The sequence below is a fragment of the Protopterus annectens genome, chromosome 17.part0 (genome assembly GCF_019279795.1).
Source record: "Protopterus annectens isolate FY-2018-M chromosome 17.part0, PAN1.0, whole genome shotgun sequence".
Lineage (NCBI taxonomy): Eukaryota > Metazoa > Chordata > Ceratodontiformes > Protopteridae > Protopterus > Protopterus annectens.
The window spans coordinates 174,380,097-174,403,093 of NC_056751.1; the positions used below are offsets into that span (position 1 = coordinate 174,380,097).

The window sequence follows — 22,997 nt, forward strand, 5'->3', positions numbered from 1 at the left end:
CTGCAGTTTCAAGACACTCCACCGCTACTGTCATGCTTCTTATTAATATGAGGTACAGCATTTTGTAATAACTGGGAGTAGCTGCAGTTTCAAGACACCCCACCGCTACTGTCATGCTTCTTATTAATATGAGGTACAGCATTTTGTAATAACTGCAGTTTCAAGACACTCCATCGCTACTGTCATGCTTCTTACTAATATGAGGTACAGCGTTTTGTAATAACTGGGAGTAGCTGCAGTTTCAACACATTCCACCACTACTGTAATGCTTCTTATTAATATGAGGTACAGCATTTTGTAATAACTGGGAGTAGCTGCAGTTTCAAGACACTCCACCGCTACTGTCATGCTTCTTATTAATATGAGGTACAGCATTTTGTAATAACTGGGAGTAGCTGCAGTTTCAAGACACTCCATCGCTACTGTCATGCTTCTTATTAATATGAGGTACAGCAATTTGTAATAACTGGGAGTAGCTGCAGTTTCAAGACACTCCACCACTACTGTCATGCTTCTTATTAATATGAGGTACAGCATTTTGTAATAACTGGGAGTAGCTGCATGTTTCAAGACACTCCACCGCTACTGTCATGCTTCGTATTAATATGAGGTACAGCATTTTGTAATAACTGGGAGTAACTGCAGTTTCAAGACACTCCACCACTACTGTCATGCTTCTTATTAATATGAGGTACAGCATTTTGTAGTAACTGGGAGTAGCTGCAGTTTCAAGACACTCCACCGCTACTGTCATGCTTCTTATTAATATGCGGTACCACATTTGTAATAACTGGGAGTAGCTGCAGTTTCAAGACACTCCACCGCTACTGTAATGCTTCTAATTAATATGAGGTACAGCATTTTGTAATAACTGGGAGTAGCTGCAGTTTCAAGACACTCCACCGCTACTGTCATGCTTCTAATTAATATGAGGTACAGCATTTTGTAATAACTGGGAGTAGCTGCAGTTTCAAGACACTCCACCGCTACTGTAATGCTTCTTATTAATATGAGGTACAGCATTTTGTAGTAACTGGGAGTAGCTGCAGTTTCAAGACACTCCACCGCTACTGTCATGCTTCTTATTAATATGAGGTACAGCATTTTGTAATAACTGGGAGTAGCTGCAGTTTCAAGACACTCCACCGCTACTGTCATGCTTCTTATTAATATGAGGTACCGCATTTTGTAATAACTGGGAGTAGCTGCAGTTTCAAGACACTCCACCGCTACTGTAATGCTTCTTATTAATATGAGGTACAGCATTTTGTAATAACTGGGAGTAGGTGCAGTTTCAAGACACTCCACCGCTACTGTCATGCTTCTTACTAATATGAGGTACAGCATTTTGTAATAACTGGGAGTAGCTGCAGTTTCAAGACACTCCACCGCTACTGTAATGCTTCTTATTAATATGAGGTACAGCATTTTGTAATAACTGGGAGTAGCTGCAGTTTCAAGACACTCCACCGCTACTGTCATGCTTCTTACTAATATGAGGTACAGCATTTTGTAATAACTGGGAGTAGCTGCAGTTTCAAGACACTCCACCGCTACTGTCATGCTTCTTATTAATATGAGGTACAGCATTTTGTAGTAACTGGGAGTAGCTGCATTTTCAACACACTCCACTGCTACTGTCATGCTTCTTATTAATATGAGGTACAGCATTTTGTAATAACTGGGAGTAGCTGCAGTTTCAAGACACTCCACCGCTACTGTCATGCTTCTTATTAATATGAGGTACAGCATTTTGTAATAACTGGGAGTAGCTGCAGTTTCAACACACTCCACCGCTACTGTCATGCTTCTTATTAATATGAGGTACAGCATTTTGTAATAACTGGGAGTAGCTGCAGTTTCAAGACACTCCACCACTACTGTAATGCTTCTTATTAATATGAGGTACAGCATTTTGTAATAACTGGGAGTAGCTGCATGTTTCAAGACACTCCACCACTACTGTCATGCTTCTTATTAATATGAGGTACAGCATTTTGTAATAACTGGGAGTAGCTGCAGTTTCAAGACACTCCACCACTACTGTCATGCTTCTTATTAATATGAGGTACAGCATTTTGTAATAACTGGGAGTAGCTGCAGTTTCAAGACACTCCACCGCTACTGTCATGCTTCTTATTAATATGAGGTACAGCATTTTGTAATAACTGGGAGTAGCTGCAGTTTCAAGACACTCCACCGCTACAGTAATGCTTCTAATTAATATGAGGTACAGCATTTTGTAATAACTGGGAGTAGCTGCAGTTTCAAGACACTCCACCGCTACTGTCATGCTTCTTATTAATATGAGGTACAGCATTTTGTAATAACTGGGAGTAGCTGCAGTTTCAAGACACTCCACCGCTACTGTCATGCTTCTTATTAATATGAGGTACAGCATTTTGTAATAACTGGGAGTAGCTGCAGTTTCAAGACACTCCACCACTACTGTCATGCTTCTTATTAATATGAGGTACAGCATTTTGTAATAACTGGGAGTAGCTGCAGTTTCAACACACTCCACCACTACTGTCATGCTTCTTATTAATATGAGGTACAGCATTTTGTAATACTTGGGAGTAGCTGCAGTTTCAACACACTCCACCACTACTGTCATTCTTCTTATTAATATGAGGTACAGCATTTTGTAATACGTGGGAGTAGCTGCAGTTTCAACACACTCCACCACTACTGTCATGCTTCTTCCATTAGCCCCCCTCACATGGATTTTGCTTCCCACTCTGTCTCTGTGAAAATTTGGACTGCACACAAAACCCTCAGATACAGTGAAAACTTATGACCGCAAGTGCTTTAAGAAAACCAGAGGTTTTCCCATTGCTTTGTAACCTATCTCATGGGTTTACATTGTTCCCCATGGGGTAATTTATACCCATGTGTAATGCTGGTACACCAATTTTTTGTACAGCTGAGCCTTGCTGGCTGGATAGAGATGACACTTTTTGCCCCCTTCCTTGTTAGCACCAAGTTATATGTGATAAAGAAGGGCTACAGTCTCAGACCTTACAAAAGGAAAGATAAAAAGTACTTAAGAACTAGAGTAGAAAAGACATGAGGCAGTCTGTTCATAAAATGGTATAAAGCGATAACTTACACAACTTCTATTGCCACTGAAATAAAATGGAATATTTCCAACCTGATAAAACACACAGAAATTGTTGTATATAGTATATGTAAAGTTACTGGGGGTCTGCTTTATATAACAAATGAAACTCAGTTCGGGAATCATGGCTGCATCAGTGATCAGAGAACTCAATCTGTAAATATATTGTATGAGACATATAATTTATTACAACCAGACTCCACAATTATTGCACAAACACACACACACACACACACACACACACACACACACACACACACACACACACACACACACACACACACACACACACACACACACACCATTCAGTAAGTACTTTTACTGTCTGTCCTGTGACAGATAAAATGCAGTCATGTTTGGTCAGCAACTGGATAAAATTACAAATGTTGTAGTGTCCTGGTCCTGTATGCATCTCAGATGACTTAAAACCATGTAAATTAAATTAATGTTTAAATGCTTATACTTTGATCCTTGATTTATTCAGAAAAAAAAACAATCATAATTAATTAATGTCAGACACAGATCAGCATCTAAATCTGTGCTCTTTAAACACCCCTGACATTGTACAACTGGCTATTTATTAGGAAGCTGCTTTTCTGTTGACATACCTGTATTAACTACCTCCAACTGTGATATACATAAGCTTAGATTAAAAATAGCTTGAAATATATGTCATCCTCTTTATAGAAACACTTATTCATGGTTCACTATTTCTCTGAACACTTAACCACATACTGTAGTCATTACAGCATCTTTTCGTGAATTAGAGGCCAGATTCCAAGATGCTTTGCGCTTGGGGATACTTCATCCTACAAAAACTGTACCACAAATCCCCAAGCTGTGTAGGCAAATCAGAACTCTCAGAGCAGTACTCAATTCTAGAACAGGACTAGAGCCTGCAATACATTGGAAATTGGATTTTTTTTTTATCTTCAGTGAATGCTACTGGAAAAGTTCTTAATAATAGTGTAGCCCTTTATACTCAAAGGGCAAATTTGGCAGAAATATTCTGTGCAAGAAGTGACTTTGCAGCCATTTGCTAATATATAACCTACATGCCTGCAGTACCAGTTCCCACCTATAGGTACAGCTGAACTCCAGGCTGAGTGAAGCTGGTAGGGAATGAACAAAGATCACACACATTCATGGCTATTGTTTTCTAATACCCATCCTCTTTGGAGACTGAGGGTGAATGAAAATTAGTATTGCCACCAATGTGGGATTAAGCTATGTAGTGCAGTTTCATAGCATGTGCCTCATGTAATGACAAACATAACTATGCATAACTGACAGACGTTTAAGTTTCCATGCTTGGTTTCTCACAATCATCATACAGATGTGGCACTGTGGGGGCGGCCAACTTCATGAAGCTTTGACGGGTATACAACAGATTTGTTAGTGTTTGTGGTACTCCAGGAAATCGTAATGAGATTCTTTCGTAAGGTAATGTTTCCGAATCCTATTGTCACTCTCTCTTGAACAGGCTGCTCTCCACTGAACGCTGGCAGCGGCATAGCTTCAGGTTTAAGTAGCTATACTCTGCCCTCCCATGCCACCATACCTCTTGGAATTTCACTGTAAGGTAATATTGCAGGGTGGTGGATGCTCTCCTCAATACCTCCTCCAATCATATGGAATCTAGGATCATGTGTAAATTTAGTTTCTCCTATAGTGTAGACTCTGAAGCTCATAATAAGTTACACATTTGTGATCCAACATTTACATCTCATGAGGTTATGCACTCCACCTCCTATTTGTGACTACCATAGTGTTATTTGGTCGTCACCTCATTTTTATGGAATAAAGGACGCATATGAACGTACTAAAAGAAAGCTAAGAGTGAGGCAGCTATGAACATTCCCTAAACACTGTAATCTTTTCAGCATAGGTCACACTGCTCATTTTGAAAGATCTTACCTCATTTTGAAAGATCTCCTTACACTAAGTGTGCAGTCAAGTGCCACATATTCTACTAGACCTCTTTCATGAACCCACTGAGGTTGTAAACAATTTTTAGTGATACTCAACTGTCTTGCGTTACCGCACTTGCCAAAAATGAAAACAGTTTGCTATACTGTAGAACATGGCTCAGTTAAGACCCACTCAGCATGATATACAAGTTGGCTTCGATAAGGGAAGGAAGAAAATCCTATTTACAACTTTTGACACCATTTTTAATGAAGACAATGTCTTTTATATAACACCACTGGATTTATGCAGAAAGTTTACATTTTTGATTTCAAACAAGGTATCTGTAACTGCACGCAACTGTGCACTTTGAATATATGTAAGGGAAAATGCAAAGTACAGATGCAGGATGCATGGGAACTTAAGGAAGGTAGTATAGTTAATACTAAATGTTCAACCAGGTTTTCTTTTATAACTTCACAGCCAAGTTCACTACATCAACCATGGAGTCTGAGCAGCACGAAAATGTTCAACAATTAAAGACAAGTATATTGCTAGGCATTCTGGGAGTACCTGAGATGGCTAAACATAAACATGGTTTGCTGTGATACAAGGGAAGAACTAAGAATGATAAACAAGTAATAGTTTGAATATAATGTGATAAGGCATAGCATCATGGGGAGCTAGCCGAGTACCTACCTATAATCCTATAAGATCTGCTATAACCTCCTGGATTTATGGTGAAAAAGTACTTCATATTACTTGTTGACACTTCTAAGTGTGACAAACTAAAGGTTATTAACTTGTCTTGTCAGCATAAAGCAACAAGCATACTGAATACAATCTTACTACTGTGACATATAAGTTCACCTACACCAGCACTGTTAATCTTTAAATAAGTAAGTTCTTCACTGAATGCTGATCTGTGACTTACATCAGTTAAAGATTAACTGTGTGGGTGTAGGTTAAGTAAGTTCTTCACTGAATGCTGATCTGTGACTTACATCAGTTAAAGATTAACTGTGTAGGTTAAGTAAGTTCTTCACTGAATGCTGATCTGTGACTTACATCAGTTAAAGATTAACTGTGCAGGTATAGGTTAAGTAAGTTCTTCACTGAATGCTGATCTGTGACTTACATCAGTTAAAGATTAACTGTGTGGGTGTAGGTTAAGTAAGTTCTTCACTGAATGCTGATCTGTGACTTACATCAGTTAAAGATTAACTGTGTGGGTGTAGGTTAAGTAAGTTCTTCACTGAATGCTGATCTGTGACTTACATCAGTTAAAGATTAACTGTGAGGGTGTAGGTTAAGTAAGTTCTTCACTGAATGCTGATCTGTGACTTACATCAGTTAAAGATTAACTGTGAGGGTGTAGGTTAAGTAAGTTCTTCACTGAATGCTGATCTGTGACTTACATCAGTTAAAGATTAACTGTGCAGGTGTAGGTTAAGTAAGTTCTTCACTGAATGCTGATCTGTGACTTACATCAGTTAAAGATTAACTGTGTAGGTTAAGTAAGTTCTTCACTGAATGCTGATCTGTGACTTACATCAGTTAAAGATTAACTGTGAGGGTGTAGGTTAAGTAAGTTCTTCACTGAATGCTGATCTGTGACTTACATCAGTTAAAGATTAACTGTGAGGGTGTAGGTTAAGTAAGTTCTTCACTGAATGCTGATCTGTGACTTACATCAGTTAAAGATTAACTGTGAGGGTGTAGGTTAAGTAAGTTCTTCACTGAATGCTGATCTGTGACTTACATCAGTTAAAGATTAACTGTGTAGGTTAAGTAAGTTCTTCACTGAATGCTGATCTGTGACTTACATCAGTTAAAGATTAACTGTGTAGGTTAAGTAAGTTCTTCACTGAATGCTGATCTGTGACTTACATCAGTTAAAGATTAACTGTGGGTGTAGGTTAAGTAAGTTCTTCACTGAATGCTGATCTGTGACTTACATCAGTTAAAGATTAACTGTGTAGGTTAAGTAAGTTCTTCACTGAATGCTGATCTGTGACTTACATCAGTTAAAGATTAACTGTGTAGGTTAAGTAAGTTCTTCACTGAATGCTGATCTGTGACTTACATCAGTTAAAGATTAACTGTGTGGGTGTAGGTTAAGTAAGTTCTTCACTGAATGCTGATCTGTGACTTACATCAGTTAAAGATTAACTGTGTGGGTGTAGGTTAAGTAAGTTCTTCACTGAATGCTGATCTGTGACTTACATCAGTTAAAGATTAACTGTGAGGGTGTAGGTTAAGTAAGTTCTTCACTGAATGCTGATCTGTGACTTACATCAGTTAAAGATTAACTGTGTGGGTGTAGGTTAAGTAAGTTCTTCACTGAATGCTGATCTGTGACTTACATCAGTTAAAGATTAACTGTGTGGGTGTAGGTTATGTAAGTTCTTCACTGAATGCTGATCTGTGACTTACATCAGTTAAAGATTAACTGTGCGGGTGTAGGTTAAGTAAGTTCTTCACTGAATGCTGATCTGTGACTTACATCAGTTAAAGATTAACTGTGAGGGTGTAGGTTAAGTAAGTTCTTCACTGAATGCTGATCCGTGACTTACATCAGTTAAAGATTAACTGTGTGGGTGTAGGTTATGTAAGTTCTTCACTGAATGCTGAAGGACTAATTCTAGCCTTGTTTATTCATGATACTTCACCTTGTACATTTTCTTGTACATTCTTCTTGCTTCTTATTGGACTATATCTGTCTCCCTCTCTCTCTCTCTCTCTCTCTCTCTATATATATATATATATATATATATATATATATATATGCATATCTATCTATCTGTATATATATATATGGATGTACTTTGGAATATCGATGCACAACATATTAAACTTAAAAACATTGATCCTAAAGGACCAAAAGTCAAAATACCAAAACACACAAAAAAAAAACCTCATGTTTTCTGCGGAGGGCAAGCCACTTTGTGCTTCCCTCACACCATGCTAATTGCATATACCAACTTAGAGATTTTACAACTGTGGAGTAAGGGAAAATCTGGATTTCCTGTTGTTCCTTGACCTACACAGTACTTATGACTTTTGAGCACTTCTTTAAACATTACAGATGTTTGATACTATGGACGTTCCACTATTTAAGGTGGTCCCTAAATATATAATTTAAAGCGCTCCCTGGATATATTAAATACTAATGATGATGTTGAGATACATACTTTGCTATGATTCTCTGAGCCAAACAACTGGCATGATGTATGTCTATCATGCTGGAATACATGTCCTGTATGACAAATTGCAAGAATACAAGTACAGAGAGCTTACAATCATCAAGAAAACAACAGGAACAATGCACTATGCAGGCATTCCTCTAAGTATGAATTTTTTTAAAAGAAATCAAAATTTTGGGGGGATTTTGCACATAGTGGCAAAAAGGGGGGACCATGGCAAATAGCAGTTGAAATTCAACACTAAACTTTTCTCCACATTTAAATGATACTATTAATATAAACTATATTTTACAACAGAGTTTCAAAACTATGTCATTATTTCTATGTATTTGGTGGATACAAAGCATGTGCTGACATTTGTTTGATCGCTCACTGTGTTTGTTAAAAACCTTTTGGTGTCACTATTTATTGAGTGAAGGTTTTATGAAGTGATGGAATTACTGAATGCTGTCTTACTCAATGGAAGGTAAGAAGGAGTTACTAGTAATATCAAAACATTCATAGCTTGCTTTAGTTTCACTGTAGTGGATAAGTGTGTGTGTGTGTGTGTGTGTGTGTGTGTGTGTGTGTGTGTGTGTGTGTGTGTGTAAATTTGCCCATTAGGGTTAGAGTAAATTCTAGAAAATGGGGTAGATATGCTTTATATTAGCGCAGTGGCGTGTTTGAAGTGTGCATTTGTATGCCCGTGTCTGTTTTGTGTTGTGGTACTGTTAGGGAAAGTGTATTTAGTACACTAATGTGTAGGACTGAAATTAGAGTAGGGACAGGAGAAGGGTTAGCACACATGAATAATGTGGCACAGGGACCTCAACCCTACATATTAAAGTACTATACACCCTTTCCATAACGATACCACTATTCAGTCAAATTGTGCATTTTAATGTTTTTTTTTTAAGTAACTGGTCAACACCATATAAATAATACATGCTTACCCCAACCCTGCTCCTTTCCCTAACCCAAGTCTACACCTTACCTTTGAAAAAAAAACAGTTGTATGTCACTACTACTACTACACAAGAAAATCAGATTCACACACCACACAATGCACAACACTAAAGCTGTCCCTTGTCCTAAGTCCTTAATCTAACGTTAACCTTCAAACACTCGCACACACATACTCCTACACTCTAATGGTGAAAATATCAGTATAAGTAAAACTTTTGGCAGTAACAAATTTTTTTATTTATTATTTATTTATTTTATTTTACATTTGTTGACTGGGATAGTCCGACTGTATATATGTCCATTTTCAGCGAAGGCCCAGGCAGAAAAGCTCCAGATAACACAGATAGAACATAACAGATATGAGTCAAACATATTTACAAAGCCCTCTAGCAGGTACTCTCAATATACACAGTGTGTAACAGTATACAAAAACAACAGGTGGCAGCAAGCTATTATGAGCAAGAGATGTGTACAATATTAAATTAAATAAGGCATTGAATAAGTAATGATTAATCAAGGTTAGTACAGGGACAAATCCAATGCTCTTTAAAATACTGTTTGAGGCCTTTTTTGAAGAGACTTAAAGAAGGTTCGAGGGTAAGGTTAGATGGAAGTGAATTCCAAGTTTTACCAACATTAATGGCTTTAATGGAGTTAATGGCTTTGTGGGTTAGTTTATTGGATGATCATAGCTGCCTTGAATTACTGAATGGCTTTATGATATTTTTGAGTGCTGGAGTATTTTCAGAGTAGTACAGAATTTTGTGTGCTACTATAAGCTGATTGAACAGAAGTAGGCAAGGCAGTTCTAGCCACCCAAGAAGACTGAGGTTTTGACAGTGACGTGTCCTATATGTTGAGCCTAGGGAAAATCTAGCAATATGATTGTAACAGTGAGAGAGCTTACTAGGTTCAATTTTGCTCAAATTCGTGAGCATGGGGAGGCATATAGAAGGGTAGGGAGTAGGTGTGAGCGGGCGATTGCAGTCCTAGCTAACTGAGTTAAAAAGGGGTTGCTTCTATGTAATGAGCCAAGCTTCTTATTAATGTTTTTTTATAGTTTTATTGATATGCAGGTCAAATTTGAGATCATTGTCCACTATTACTCCTAAAAGCTTAGTATGGTCATCTAGAGAGATAGAGGTACCGTTGTTGGATGTTATGGAGAAGGAAAATGGGGTGGATCTACTGGTGGGGGTAAAGAGGAGCAGTTTAGTTTTGATGGGATTTAACAACAGATAGTGATTAGAGAGCCAATTATCAACTGTGTTAAATGTGTTTTGTGTTAAGGTTTGCAGGTCTAAAGGGGAGGAGGCCATACAGATCAGGGTAGAGTTATCTGCATATTGAATGCAGGTTGCATCAGGGATGGCAGTATGAAGATTGTTGATGAAGACAGAAAAGAGTAGAGGACCTAGAATAGAGCCCTGAGGGACACCAAGGGTGAGAGGCAGCAGAGTGGACAGTTTGGCCTGTCATAATACACCCTGTTGTCTGCCATTCAGATAGGATAGGAACCACTGAATAACATGGTTATCTAGGGAGATGGAGTTTAGGGAATGAATGAGTAATTTGTGGTTGACCATATCAAAGGCCTTCGACAGGTCTAGAAACAGGGCTGAATATAGCCTGTTGTTGTCTCAATCACATTTCAAATTTACCTTTTCCTGAAACACACACAACAAGCAACAGTACACATGCACAACACTAAATTCCCTTCCTTGGCCATTACTCTGACCCACAAACACTTGTACAAACACTCCTACTCCCAATACAGAAGCATTCAGTAGAGTCAAATCTTTCATAGGTTCATAGGTAGGTACTAGGCTATTGGCCCTAGGGCCTATATAAGCCTAGCCAAAAAATGTACCCTGGCTTTCGCCACCCAAGAAAATTATTTTCCTGTGCCCCTGTCGAGCAGAACCACAGAAGTGATCCCTGGGGAGAATTTCCCATTTCCCATCCAATCATCAAGATTTTTCTTGAAGAGTGCTAATGAGGAGCTCTGTTTGACATAGGTAGTCTGTTCCAGAGTATGGGAAGTCTCTGGGACAGGAATCTATCCCTCCAGCATGTTCTGTTTATTTTGGTGACAAGGTTTAGGTCCCTAGAGCGTGTAGATCGGAGGGATTGGGATTTCTTTAAGTGGAGCATGTCCAACAGCTCTGGGTTTGACATAACTTTGTATGTTAGGCAGAGATCGCCCCTGAGTAGGCGATATGCGATGGAGTAAAGCTGTAGTTTTTTGAGACAGTCTGTGTAGGGCATCTGTTTGAGGCCAGTAATCCTCTTTGTGAGGTATTTCTGTGGTCTTTCTAGTTGTTGTAGATGTCTTGTGAGGTACATACCAAAAGGGGCATTGTACTCTATAATGGGTCTAATGAGTGATGAGTAGATGGGAACAATGACCTCTTTTTTTCTGGATGAGAATCCTTTTGTGATGAGATGAGCCACGTAGCAGGATTTCCTGACCACTGTGGCGATGTGATTATCAAAGGAGAGACTACTGTCCACCTGTGTCTCAAGGTCTCTTATCACATTTTCAGCATTAAGTAGACTACCAGTTATGTGGTAGTTCATGGGTACAGAGTTTTTACCAAAGGGGATGACAATGCACTTTTTGGCATTGAGCTTCAGGCCATGGCTTTGACACCAGGTATCTGTCTCAGTGAGGCCCTTTTGTAGTTTGTCCACATCGTTAGGAGTTTCGATTAAGACTCCTAGTTTGCAGTCATCTACAAACTTTGTTAGCCAAAGACCTTCTGTGTTAGCCTGCACTTCAGAGAAGTAGATATCAAACAGGAGAGGACCCAGGACTGAACCCTGTGGTACTCCACTTGTCACTGGTCTGAAGTCGGATTTGGAATCCGCTACTTTCACAGTGTGGATTCTGTCCATGAGCCAGTTGGCAACCCATCTTGTGACATAGGGATTTATACCTAGTTTAGTGAGCTTATCTATAATTCCAGAGTGGGGGATGATGTTGAAAGCCTTGGCGAGATCTAGATAAGCTGTGTGACCAATTTTACCCTCATCTATGGCTTTGGTGACTACTTCAAAGAAGTCAGTCAGGTTTAGGAGACATGATCTGCCTTTTACAAATCCAAACTGGGTAGGGTCCAGAGTTTGGAGATTACCAATGTCTTTGTTTATGAGTTCCATGATGATACATTCCATGGCCTTGCAGACCAGGCTCGTCAGGCTAATGGGGCGGTAGTTCCTGGGGTCCGTCGTAGCTCCACCTTTGTGGAGTGGGATAACCGTCACGGTGCACCATTCAGTGGGTACAAAGCCTGAGGTGAGGCTATGATTGAACATGGTACTTAGGTAGGGTGCCAGTTCATTCTGTAGTTTGTGTAGAACACAGCCTGGGATATTGTCAAGTCCCATGGATGCTGTGTTCTTGGCTTTGGAGAGTGTGTTTTTTACCTGTGTAGCCGTGATTATAGGAACTTTGCATTCTTCCAGTATAGAGATGGGCCCTCTAGGGGGTGAGAGGGGGGTAAAGTTAGCACTGAACCTATCTGCCAGGATGTTGGCAATATCAGTTAGTTCTGTATATTTAGCGCCATTGTGCTGTAACTCAGAGCAGATCTGAGTGTTCCCATTGAGATTCTTGACATAGTTATAGAATGCTTTGTGGTTGTCTTTAGAGTCAGTGGCAATTTTGTTTTCGTAACTAGCTTTGGAGGATTTTATGAGGGATCTCAGCTTCTTACTGAGGTTGACCAGGGAGTTCCTCAAGTCATGGGATTTTACTCTTTTTGCAACAGTTTCTTTCTTCTGTTGTAGAGTTTGTTTATGGCAGAGGACCACCAGGTTGGCTTCCTTTTTTTGGAGGATAACATCTTGGTTCTATTAGGGATAGTATGATCCATGCACTCGTGTAAGTGCTTATAAAGTGCATTTGTGTAGGATTCAGCAGTCATACCTCTATTGTCCATCTGCATGGGTGTCGTGAAGTTTGCCACTTCTGTCTTAAGAAGTGTGAAGTTGGCTTTGGAGAAGTTTTTTTACGATGGTTTCCCTAATTGGGGGTGGGGGTGGGATGTGGATGTCTAGGCTGATTAGCTTGTGGTCGGATTTGACCAACAAGGAATTGACCTCTGGTGTGGAACACTGGTTTCCCATGTTGGTAATGACCAGGTCTAGGATATTGCTGCCCCTGGTGGGGGTGTGAATAAGTTGATCCAAGGCATTGGAATTTATGAATTCTAGAAAACGTTGAGCAAAAGAGTTTATACATTAGTAGTTTTCCCAGTTAATGGTGGGGTAGTTGAAATCGTCCATTATTAGGGTGTTGGGTTGTACCCTAATACTTTCCAGTGTATCAAGAAATTAGGAGTGGGAATCCTGGGGCATGGTCGGGGGTCTGTAGCAAGCTACAATTTGGATTGCAGTCTTGCCCAGAGTTAGTTGCACTTGGATAATCTCAGATGCATTATGCTGTGCAACTAGCCTGGAGGTGTGGCTATCCTTAATGAATATGGACACGCCTCCACCTTTAGTGCTTCATTCTGGGTTAGGTGGCTAAAAGGTGTGGTATGAATTGTAGCCTGGTAATGCAGGGGTGCTCTCTGGAGCTTTGAACCAAGTCTCTGTCACTGCACAGATGTCAGTGTTCTCCATTTTAAGGAGTGCCTTGAGTGAGTGCATGTTGAGGTTTAGACTTCTAGCATTGAGTACAGCAGCAGATTCACAACAGCCACATACTTTCTACAGCTGAACATCCTCATTCTAAACCTAAAACACTGAAACACAACTCCACTTCATCAAACATTCACTTGACTAAATTACCACACACTGCATTCATAAATACACCTACTCCACACTCACATTCTACTACCAACATAGCTATTTCTACATCACCTACTAATCATTTGGTAACCTATCATTTGACCAACCATTACAAATCCATCATAGGACACGTGCACATACTCAAATACATGCTATATGCACAAATATGTATAAATACGCATACACACACACACACACACACACACACACACACACACACACACACACACACACACACACACACCCCACAACGCTTATATATTTATACATACCTCTCTCTCTCTCTATATATATATATATATATATATATATATATATATATATATATATAGAGAGAGAGAGAGATCTACTTTGGAAGCTCTAACTTTCAAAACTTTGAACTTCATATGGTCGAGACGATAGCATTTGAAAATTTGAAACGTCAATAAAAAAGTGTGTGAATCTGATTATCTTGTGTAGTAGTAGTAGTGACACACAGATAAGATTTTTAATCAGTTTAAAATAAAAACACTTTTTTTTTACATTTATGCAGGGAGGCAAGCACCCCTGCACCCCCACACCCCTTGCTAATTAAATGCATCAACTCTGAGATTGCATTACAGTGAACAGAATGGTAAACATTCCATTCCGTATGCCGATCTCCATTTAAACCTTTAGAAGTTTCAAGACTTCAATCTTATAGTCTAGACCTTATGAAGTTCGAAGTTTTGAAACTTCGAGCTTCCAAAGTAGACCCATATTAATATATATATATATATATATATATATATATATATATATATATATATATATATATATATATAAAAAAGATAGACATGGGTGTAGTATATTATACCAAAACCACTCAAAGTTGCGTGCAAAAATATTAACTACAAAAGGTTGAAAACATAGAACTTGATACGCTAATATGCACTGAGAAACCTCATCAGTTCATACAAACTTTAATCTTTTAAAAACAAATAAAAATATAATTTTGCAGGAGGATAGTCCTCCCCCGTACTCCCCATGTGTTGGACTGCTGCCCTCATACCACCTGTCAGTTTTATATATATATATATATATATATATATATATATATATATATATATATATATATATATATACATATACTTATACTAACTCAGAGATCGCACAAACATAGGGCAAGGCACATTTTCCATCCTGAGTTGATCTTGCATACCTGTTGTTCAGCTGCATAGTCAGCTACATCCTTTCCATCCATCCACAAGCCTTTTTTCCCATTTTTGCTCATGGGGTTGGGGTGTCACTTCAGCAGTGGCAGTCATCTACAGCCAAACTTTACACCACTGAGCTGCATGCCTTGCCACGGTAATTCTTCCATGTCACACACTCGCATGCACACTGATACCTATGGCCAATTTATAGCATCCAATAGTTGGCCATAATGACTAAGTTGTCGACCTATCAAAGGACTGACCATTTATATAACTTGCATATATGTATTTATATGAACATTTTGCATACATCTGCACACATAGCTATGTATATTTATATACATATATATATATCTTTGATAGAGACACAGAACATATATACTTTTGCATTGAGATTTTTTATTTATTTATTTGTTTTGTTTTAATGAGGTTGGTTTGGAATTTTTCAATAACTGTGCTAGGTAGATAAGATTTTTAATCAGTTTACTTTTAAGTTTATATGTATGAATTTGTGTGCTACTGTAGATATTGGTATAATTGTAGGTATGTATTAATGTAAAGTACATTTGCAATGTTTTGGTGAGCTTTGTATATACTTGTCTGTATATATTTTCAGTTTGAATGTTGCACTTGCATATAGAGCTGCATTAGGATGCACATTTATTGTGGTATTGTTAACACAAATGAGTGAAAAACATGCTGCAACTGAGAAGCAATTTTTATTGCAAAAGTTTGCAATATTTTTAGCAGCACTTCTTCCATCTGAAAAAGAAAAAGTGCTGTTCAAACTGTTACAATCTGTATGCATATGCAGGGATGGCCTTTGGTCAACTGGTACCCTAGGCAAAAGGGTTCCACAGTGCCCCCCCACCACCCAGTGCCCCATCCTGGTCTTCCTACACATATAGATTACTTTTTCCTTCCTTTTTCCTACAGTTTCTTATTTTTCAGGGTTTTTTTCCTGTATTAATTCAACATATTTTAAATAAACAATTTCTTTACTACAAAAAAAAAAAAATAGTAGAAAAGTGCCCCATGCTAGAGTAGAGCTTGAGGCAGCCAGTTGGCCTATAGCTAAGGCTGGCTATGTGCATATGCATGGTTTTGTTTGTGGATATTATGTATGCTGCAGTTAGTGCTTTTTTCCACTTAACATTTAGGTTGTGAATGTTCTGTGTTCTTCTTTCTGTTACCTTTTGTTTCTTGGTGGGCTTGTTGTATTGTGCTGAGAGAATACACCTTAGGGATATAGTTTTTTATTTGTGTTTGTGTAACATATTTTACTTGTAATATGTATTTGTAGTACAACAAATGAAAACAGTTGACTTCATTGGGTATAAACATTTCTTTAGATAGCTTAGTCCTTTATTTCATAGTTCAGTTAAATGCAATTTAGAATTTTCTTGCTAGCTAACTTAGTTGATAAAATGGAAGTGTTCTGTACTCTGATTTCTTTGAGTAGTTTATCACTACCATATTGTTTATGAATGTTCAATTTTTTTTTTACTTTTTTGCAGGATTATTATTTGCTGTGTTGCTTTTATTTTATTTTATGTTTTTTTCACAGATGGGAAAGATTTATTTTCCTTCAACCATTTTTTATATTATTGTGTCATTATGTTCCATAGTTCTTCTAACTATTATTCCATCATGATTGGCCAGCTTTTCTTTCTTTTTCTCCTTTATGTTGTTTCTCTGTCAGTTCTTTCTGTTTCTGAAGTTTGTATGTTTCTTCAAAGTACTGCTTGCTATACTGTTTTCTGTTTGCCTGCAAGCTTCCCCACTTAGTTCTTGTTGTGCATATTTTTTATTTCTGTAGTAGTTTCTTTTTAAGTTAAATACTCAGTTTCATCATAACTGTGAGATCCTTACTTGTATGTGGCACATTTATGAAAGTCATATATTGAATGTTGTGGTTACTTAGTGACTTAGATATCACAGACATGTTTTTTAGGGATAGAACTCTCTGTGCATGTGCTATTTATATGCCCCAAATCTGAGACTACTGAACCTTGGAACTTGGGGGAAACTGTCAAATGGTGCAGTTTCAGACTTTGCATGCATTCATAGCTCTTTTTTTTCTGTCAGTATTTCAAAGATTACAAATGAGATACTTGGAATTTCAACAAAAACATGGGCATGTTCTATGTTTTGTCTTCCTTCAATGGTTTGCTTTTCAGTTCTTTCTTGGTCTTGCTACTTTTATTTAATTTTTCATTTATTTTATTTGATTTATTTTGTGATTTTGTGTTGTGTATATGTTTTCCCATTTTGTTTCTCAGTTATATCCTTTGAACATTTCACTGTTTCATTTTGTGCTCTACTGTAGATTTGGTGTAAATTTTTAGGGGGCATAGTGTTTACTTAGTAATTTAATTTTGGGGGATTTCAGGTGTTATAAAATTCTTACTTGATGTGATGATATGAATATGTGGGCATTGGTTCTTGTTAGTACAGCATTTATGCTGAATGTTTAATTTGGGAGGTTATTAATGTTTTAGATTTACTGATATTAGCTATTTGAGATTTATATTTTGCTTCGATCAGTGATTTTTATGCTTTGGTGTTGTGTATTATAGCTTTTTGTAGATTTGGTAATCATTCTGTTTTCCAACTGAAATGAATACAATATATATTTTATGATAACATGTCTTTTTAGTATGTCTTTTTAAATGCTTGATTAAGTGTTTAGTTAACTTAATTGGTAATTTAGATGTAAATGAATGGTATATAAGGGTCCTTGACAGAAGCAGTCCACATCTGATGAAGGTTGTAACTAAAACGTACTGTCTATAGAGAACGTTTATGTTTTATTTTATTTGGCTGAATAAACTTGTGAATTTGTTTTATCAATGGCTGACTATGTTTCCTGGGTGCCTTGGGCTACTTACTTTGTGATAACATGTTAGTGTTTCAGTTTTTGTTTAGCTGTTTTTGATGTGATGCATTTGAGTTGTAATTGTTTATCAAATTTTGCTGCTCATTTGAGTTGTAATTGTTTATCATGTTTTGCTACTGTAGTCTATAGAGCATGTTTTCTTTTAACATCTGCAGGATTTTTTAGCTACTGTACTTTATAGAAGTGTAGACCTATCCTAGTTTATTTTTGTTATGGCAACATAATCTTTTGGATGATGTATTCAAGATGCATTTTGTTTTACATTTACTTACACTTTGTATTAAATATTTATATGTATTTATTTTATTCCACAACTCAGGAACGATAAATAAAGTTTGGAAACAAACTAAGTTGTCCCGGGACATCTTCATTGGGGGGGAGGGGTTAGGTTAATATTAAGGGGAGTTAAGTGGGTTGGAGAGGTGAAAGCTTTAAGTGGAGGCAGGGATGGTTGGGAAGAAGTGAGATAGTGATGGAGAGGGGCTTAAGAGGTTTAGGCTAGTGTAGTTGGGTTAAGCAGTCACATTTTGGTGTGAACTTGCTACCCACCCTCCCTCTTTTTGTTGGTGGGGTGTAGGGTTATTTTATCAGTGGGGGTAGGCGGAGAAGAGGGATAGGCTTGCCCTCTTCTGTTCCCCCTGTGATGTCTGGATGTTCACTTCAAGGATCTGGGGAAAGGAAATGAGTAGTTGGAGGAAGCTTGATGAATAGATAAGCAAGCTGAGGTAAGGATGGTGTTTATTTGGTGGATGGTAATTTAATGGATGGTGTATGAGGTGAGTTGGGACGCTGCTTCTTAAGTAAAGTAAGTGAGCAGAGGTATGGACCCTGCTTGTTGGGCAGGGTGAGTAGGTACACTGCCCTGATTAACATTACAATGAATGGTGTATGAAGTGAGATGGGACGCTGCTTCATAAGTAAAGTGGGTAGAGGTATGGACGCAGCTTACTAGGGCAGGGTGAGTAGGTACGCTGCCCTGATTGACATTACAAGGAAGTTATGCTGTATTTAGTATCAATTATATCATGAATAGTTGTAATTAATAAAGTTGGTGATCAAAGCTATGTTATGGACATCTAATAAAGGTCATCAAATGTCATTTGGTGTGATGTGTGTTACTGAAGGGGACCAGGATAAACAGCATTAACAGATTACTGATTAACACAAAGAACTGGAGTAAATAAAAAAGTTAAAATCCAGCTAGAAAGGTTCAATCCAGTAGCAGCATGTAACAAAGAAACACAGACAAATGCAGCCAAACCAGAGTAGCACAGAGCAGCCAAGCTAAATAAGAGCAGAAGGTACAATTTCAAAGCTATGCTTAAAATTCATAGACAATAAGAAAAAAACAAATGTATTTTAAGCATGAAGCAAGCAGAACATCCCGAATACCTGCAAATGTTCTATTATCACTAGAAAAAAGAAAAAAATATTGCAAATGTATAAAATGCTGGCTTTATAAACAATATTAACATATTGTTATAAATGCACTTTAATAGCACACAGCTGGAAATGGATTGAATACAATGTATACTTCCTTGATGCCTTTGGAGCTGGTAGCAAGGTAAAGGTAAAACCCACTTTGAGCTGGTCAATAAAGCAGCAATGGGTAGCAAGTAAGTACAGCACAAGGCAGCCAAGCCAAATGGAGCAGAATTGCAGCACAAAGCAGCCCAATCAAACAATATATACTGTACACATATATGGAATATGGGTCCACTATGAAAAACCAGCAGAAAAGCCAATGAAAAATCTGCAGCCCCATTGAAAGTGTTGCACTTCAAAGCAGAAGAAAAGCCTCAGCAATACTGTAATGAGTCACAGACTTTGATATTTCTGTGACTCGTGTGTTTGGGATTTTTTAACTCAAAACCAACAAAACATATAAAACATCAATTAATTGAAAAGAAAAAAAAATCACATAGCAGTTATTCAATGTTCCATTCAGTAAATATTGTCTGTCTCATGCTTCTTTTTTTAAAAAGAATGCATATATGTTTTAAGGACGCAAGTTACACAAGTTCATCATAATAAAATTGTTTTTCACATAAAACTGACATGTTTTTCTTCATGGAAGTGTACAATCGAGGGAAGAGATTAGGTAACAGTCATCCAAATTGGTCTTAACTGGGCTACACTTTCTTATACTCAAAACGTTTTTTATGTTTAGCAAAGATGTAAAAATATAAACATATGTGATGTGTTAATTAAGTAATCTGCTTAAAGAGCAAGATTAACATAAGTATCTTTGTACAAATAATACAGAATTATGGGAACAAACAAAATCAATTGTTTGGTTTTGATTTCTGTGGATAATTTTGGTGGTTATAACTATTTTAAAATTATGACATTTCTGAATAAACTGCTCTGCAAGTGTGAAAAATTAATTTAATAGAACTACCAGTAACATTGATTTAACAGTTAATATGGTAATTGCTAGTAGAATTAATTTACAGTTACAATTTGCCTGCCAGCAAAGAACACAGAATTCTGCAGTTTGAAACAAGCATGATTATTTAAATTTATTTGCACAGCCAGAAAATGTTTATCTTCTATGTTAAATAGGCCACAGAACATGCAAACAAATAAACACATAAATAATCATAGTTTATTGCTGTTTAGTCCTATTACATAACAGATTGCTAGTTATCAGCAAATCAGATGTACTGATGTAAACAAAATATTTATATTACAGCTCTGCAGAACATTTTACATTTTATGCAAGAAGCACTGTAAGACCTGAAAAATATATACAAAGCTGGTCACTTTTCATCAGAGATATATACTAACCTTTGCCAGATCCACCAAAGTGTTTGCCTGATCGTTCAGTTTTCTCTGTTCCATTTTTACACTTCTTAATCTAAATGTTAAAAATAAAATTCAGTTAGAAATAATATTGGCGTTTTTAGCCTTTTGCCATGAAAGCTATGGTTTACGATGGCAAACTGTCTGCATGAATAATGTTTTTGTTAACTGGAGTAAAAAAATAGAATTAGTCATCATGTGTTTGGTAAAATGAAAGCATGCTTCCTCATCACTGCAAAATAGAAAGCAAACAGCAAGAAAATGTTATATCCTTAAAAACTGCTTGCTGTGGTTAAAGTTTAGTTTGGAAGAAAAGGCTGACAGATATTCAGTCATATGAAACCAAGCCAAAACATTCCTGAAAGATTTTGTATCATGACAGATAGGCATAGGAAGAAATAAAATGCAACATTTTGTTAAGACTCTCATAGGATAAGAGAAATGAAAGAGTATGAGAGAGATGTGTAGAGAGAGAAAGAAGCAGAGAGAGAGAGAGAGAGAGAGAGAGAGAGAGAATCTTCCTATGCCTAAATGACTTAAATACAAACCTGATTTAGCCTGAAATGGATTGAATTTGAGGATGCTTGACCCAAATGGATACTCAGTGATAAGTGATATTCTTATTAATTGTATTTAAATGCTGATTTAGTTTACATCTAGTTGCTAGTACTTATTAACCTCTTAACTGTTTGTGCTAGCTGCATCTTTTGAAAGGTATTTAAAACAAAGAAAGTATGTAAAATCTAATCAACAGAATGTAATCATTTATCCCCAGTCAACATCTTGGATTATGGAAAAAAATAGCCATAGCACATGTGCTTCATAATTCCTGAATTTATTATTACTTAACCTAGCAGCACAGAATAGCCTTCTGGGATATGTTCCAGACTGATCTATTGATTAGAACAAATACCGAGTTTCTCCTGCTATTGTGACACAGAAGCAGTGCATATATCTTTCAGATTGCAGCACACCTTTTAGCCCCCTCTCCACCTCTATTAATATCAGAATCTGCTGTACTTCCCTCCTTCCTGCCACCTCCACATCAGCATGAACACTCATCTAAGGCAGCATATCTGCTCCTTTAAAAACAGCATATGCGTAAGTCTAATGCAGCCTAAGAAAATCCCCATCCACCTTTCCATAATGTAATAATGTCAGTATATGCTCCTGTCTAAGGTGGCATATCCAACCCTTTAATAATATCAGCACATGCACAAGTCTAATGCAGCCTAAGGAAATCCCCATCCACCTTTCCATAATGTAATAATGTCAGTATATGCTCCTGTCTAAGGTGGCATATCTGACCCTTTAATAATTTCAGCACATGCACAAGTCTAATGCTGCCTAAGGCAATCCCCATCCACCTTTCCATAATGTAATAATGTCAGTATATGCTCCTGTCTAAGGTGGCATATCCGACCCTTTAATAATTTCAGCACATGCACAAGTTTAATGCAGCCTAAGGAAATCCCCATCCACCTTTCCCAGATCTATGTTTACCTGTGGTAGTCCCCCTTTTACCTTCCCACTGTAACAACACTAGTACAACTTCATGTCAGGGGTATACCCAGTCCTACCACTCTCTTCAAAAGAATGTATGGCACTTCAATGTAGGGCAACCATCTTTTGACCTCCCCTCCTGCAATAACATCAAAATGTTCATGACAAAAGCAGACTGCTAGTCATGTTTTGATCATGCATTACAAATAATATGCTTGTATCTTGGGAAGACTCAGGTGCTTCACACTGCTTGCGAGAAGGGGGCAGCACTTTCAGTGTCTTGTTAGGTCATATAGTTATGTTATGTCTGATCATGACAAAAGCCAATGACTCTTGGCACCACATACCAACAGCATAAATGCAGCATATGCATGCTAAGAGCAGGGGAATATCAAACAGCAGAAGCACCTAGAGGCACAGTGCCCTTCTTATCTCTAGAAAAGAATCAGGCCAGCATCCCCAAGGCAGGAAAAAAGAAAACAAAACTTAGGGCATGCAGGTAGTCCCAGTGCAATGCCTTTCTCTTCTTATGGTGTGGGATGCGGGCTACTGTTGCAAATCAGAGTGTTGATTAGAATTCTACTGTGCTATGCCATATTTCCAGATGCAATTATGCATAAGTATATTAGAACTTATAG

General features: G+C 37.6%; 1 protein-coding gene across 3 annotated transcripts in view; it reads right to left on the bottom strand.

The window, feature by feature from the left end:
- Nucleotides 1-22,997, bottom strand: part of KCNN2 (potassium calcium-activated channel subfamily N member 2) — a 544,190-nt gene that overhangs the window by 30,505 nt on the left and 490,688 nt on the right. For 2 of the 3 annotated variants that reach the window (XM_044059288.1, XM_044059289.1), the window contains one exon: nucleotides 20,842-20,911. In XM_044059288.1, the coding sequence (XP_043915223.1) occupies nucleotides 20,842-20,911 (70 nt within the window). Of the gene's footprint in view, nucleotides 1-19,443; nucleotides 19,464-20,841; nucleotides 20,912-22,997 lie in introns of all 3 variants that reach the window. The other variant, XM_044059290.1, reaches the window with a different exon arrangement.